Below are 2,328 nucleotides of genomic sequence, written 5' to 3'. Positions count from 1 at the left end.
AGAACAAAGGAATGGAGTGTATCCTGAGTGAGCTCAGATTGTCAAGAATTATAAGCTCCTCAAATTGATGAAGCCCCAAGCACTCAAACATGGAGAAATTGGCTTCCAAGGAAAGAAATCCTGACTCATTTTGGGTGGGAATTGGAAATGGGACACTTGGCAGGAAGCATTCACAATAAACGCCTTATTAACATGACAGCTGGTGGCAAAGATCATAGTTTACTGTTAGAAAGAACACACCCAACTCTGGACAATCCCCGTTCGCCATAAAGTTCTGTAACTTCTTCCATTTCCTTCACATTCGAGTGACAAACTAATAATCTCTGAGAATAGGAAAAACTATGTAGGGACATGTTGAAAAACATGTTCCAGAATATCCAACAACGAGATCTCATTGGGAATGTTATGGAATACCATGGAATGGCCTTTGGAAGGTACCTGTATGAAGAATTTAAAGAGGGCCTAGAAATGCCCCAATTATCTGAGCTCCCTGCTGGCTCCCTTTCTCGGCATGATCATTTCCCCAGGTAAAGACAAGGGAATTTTTTTCTAGAATCCCAAAGAGATGGTAAGACCTTGAAGCCAAGAGGTTCTCGAAGGCACCTCCTACACACTAAATACATCACCAGGGAGAGTCACTGGTAGAGCCCCGGGATAAGACCAGATAAGGGAATTGAATAAGAAAGGACTAAAGGAAACTAGGAAATACTGAGAGCACAAGTATGCTTTGGAGGATGAAGGTGTCTATGTGGCTGTGACAGGAAACCCTGCATAGGAAGGGTCATCAAAATAGCAGGTGCAGAAGGCAGTTGGTGTAACATCTCCAGCTGGGAAGCCCTGCCTGGGGTTGGCACTGATGCGAAACATCCAGAAGACCCTGTCTGCAAGAAGCGTGGTACTGCTGCCTGCCCAGATGGCCAAGAGGATGATCCACCAGTTGGGGCAGGCATGCATTCTGCTGACTAAAACAGGAAAACTCAGGCTTTGTGGGAATTTCTCAAGAAGCAGAGCCCAACCACCATGGCAGAATGGTTAAGCTGAGCAGGCTCTGCCCAGGACAGAACAGCCAGCCTGTCTACAGACACCATCACTTCCCATGCCTCCTGCAGGGAGGTGGCTGGAATTTGGTTTGAAGTATTAAGGATGCACACACAATCATTAAGAGAAGAGGACCATGGTTTCTAGGGTGGACACTGCATTGAACAGCTCTTTAAGGATGTGTGTAATAGAACATGCAAGAGTTTGCTATTGATTAAATGCATTGTCCAGGAATACAGTCCTGATTTGGATAGGTCATCAAAAACACAGTGAACAACTTCTGTTGCAAAATATTTTATGAAGGTGCAAAGTGTAGCATATACATGTTCACGTCAGTTAGAAAAATGATGTGCTTCTGGTCACTGGATGGCCTTTGTTGGCTGTTACCCAGCTGGGTACAGATCAAGTTATTAAAGAGGAAAACAAAAATCTTGGAGGGGAGGGGGAATTTTTTTATTCTAAAAATAGCTACTTTATTTGCTTGAATTTAAAATCTGAGGGGTAGAAGTTATAGCCCTCACGGGCGAAAGGAAAGAAACTTCACATTCTAAAACCCTCAAAGTATAACACAGGAACATTATTGCGATGTTTGAATAATAATGTCACAATACCTTTACTCAAAAATCGAAGAACTTCTGACACAGCAGTGTGCTATTAGTGAACTCATCCTTGTATGTGAAAATAAATAGTAAGTAGTAAGTTAACATGACACTTGCTCACTAGGTCTGTAGGAGGTGAATACATCCCTTTAGGGTAGGGTCGGGTGGGAATTAACTGAGAATGCACATTCTTTGAGGAAGGCTGTCTTACTTTATCTTTAATACAGTTAAAAATCTATGGAAGGGAGCCACCGTGGTTCACTTTGGACCAACTGGTTTTCCCACGAACTCTGCCTGATGGTTCCCTCCTCCCCCCAAAGATGTAACTGACTTCTGAGCAGAGAGAAATGGCTGGTTTGGAGTTGGTGCCAGTAGCTCTGGCTCTCTCTCGTGCAGGTAGATGACATTCAGCCCTCCCAGCTTCTCCTGCTTTGAAGGGCATGGGTCTTCCTACCTCCTCATGGCAGAAGCCGCCCTCAGAAATGACTGTCACCTCCCTCAGTTCCCTGGGATGCTGAGCGTGCTGGCTTTCCTGGTCACCGCCTGGCAACTCCACAGAAGGGTGGCTTGTCATCATTATTGGTGGGGGTGTGGGATGCCTTCTTCAGGACGCTAGGGCGGGCCTCGGTTAGGTGCCATGTTCAACACGTGGGCATCGGACATGCTGCCCGGACGACGGTTCACGTGGGGT

At 45.5% G+C, this 2,328-nt stretch overlaps 1 protein-coding gene across 1 annotated transcript in view; it reads right to left on the bottom strand.

Annotated features, from left to right (window-relative positions):
* Positions 1 to 744: 744 nt before the first annotated feature.
* The window catches only part of Diras2 (DIRAS family GTPase 2), a 28,745-nt gene continuing 27,161 nt past the window's right edge, over positions 745 to 2,328 (bottom strand). Inside the window, exon 4 of the mRNA XM_015503981.2 lies at positions 745 to 962. Coding sequence (XP_015359467.2) covers positions 745 to 962 — 218 coding nt within the window. The remainder of the gene's footprint in view (positions 963 to 2,328) is intronic.

This window comes from Marmota marmota, unplaced genomic scaffold, assembly GCF_001458135.2.
Source record: "Marmota marmota marmota unplaced genomic scaffold, marMar, whole genome shotgun sequence".
NCBI lineage: Eukaryota > Metazoa > Chordata > Mammalia > Rodentia > Sciuridae > Marmota > Marmota marmota.
The sequence above is the reverse complement of the archived record's forward strand: the minus strand, read 5'-3'. Positions and strand labels throughout refer to the sequence as shown.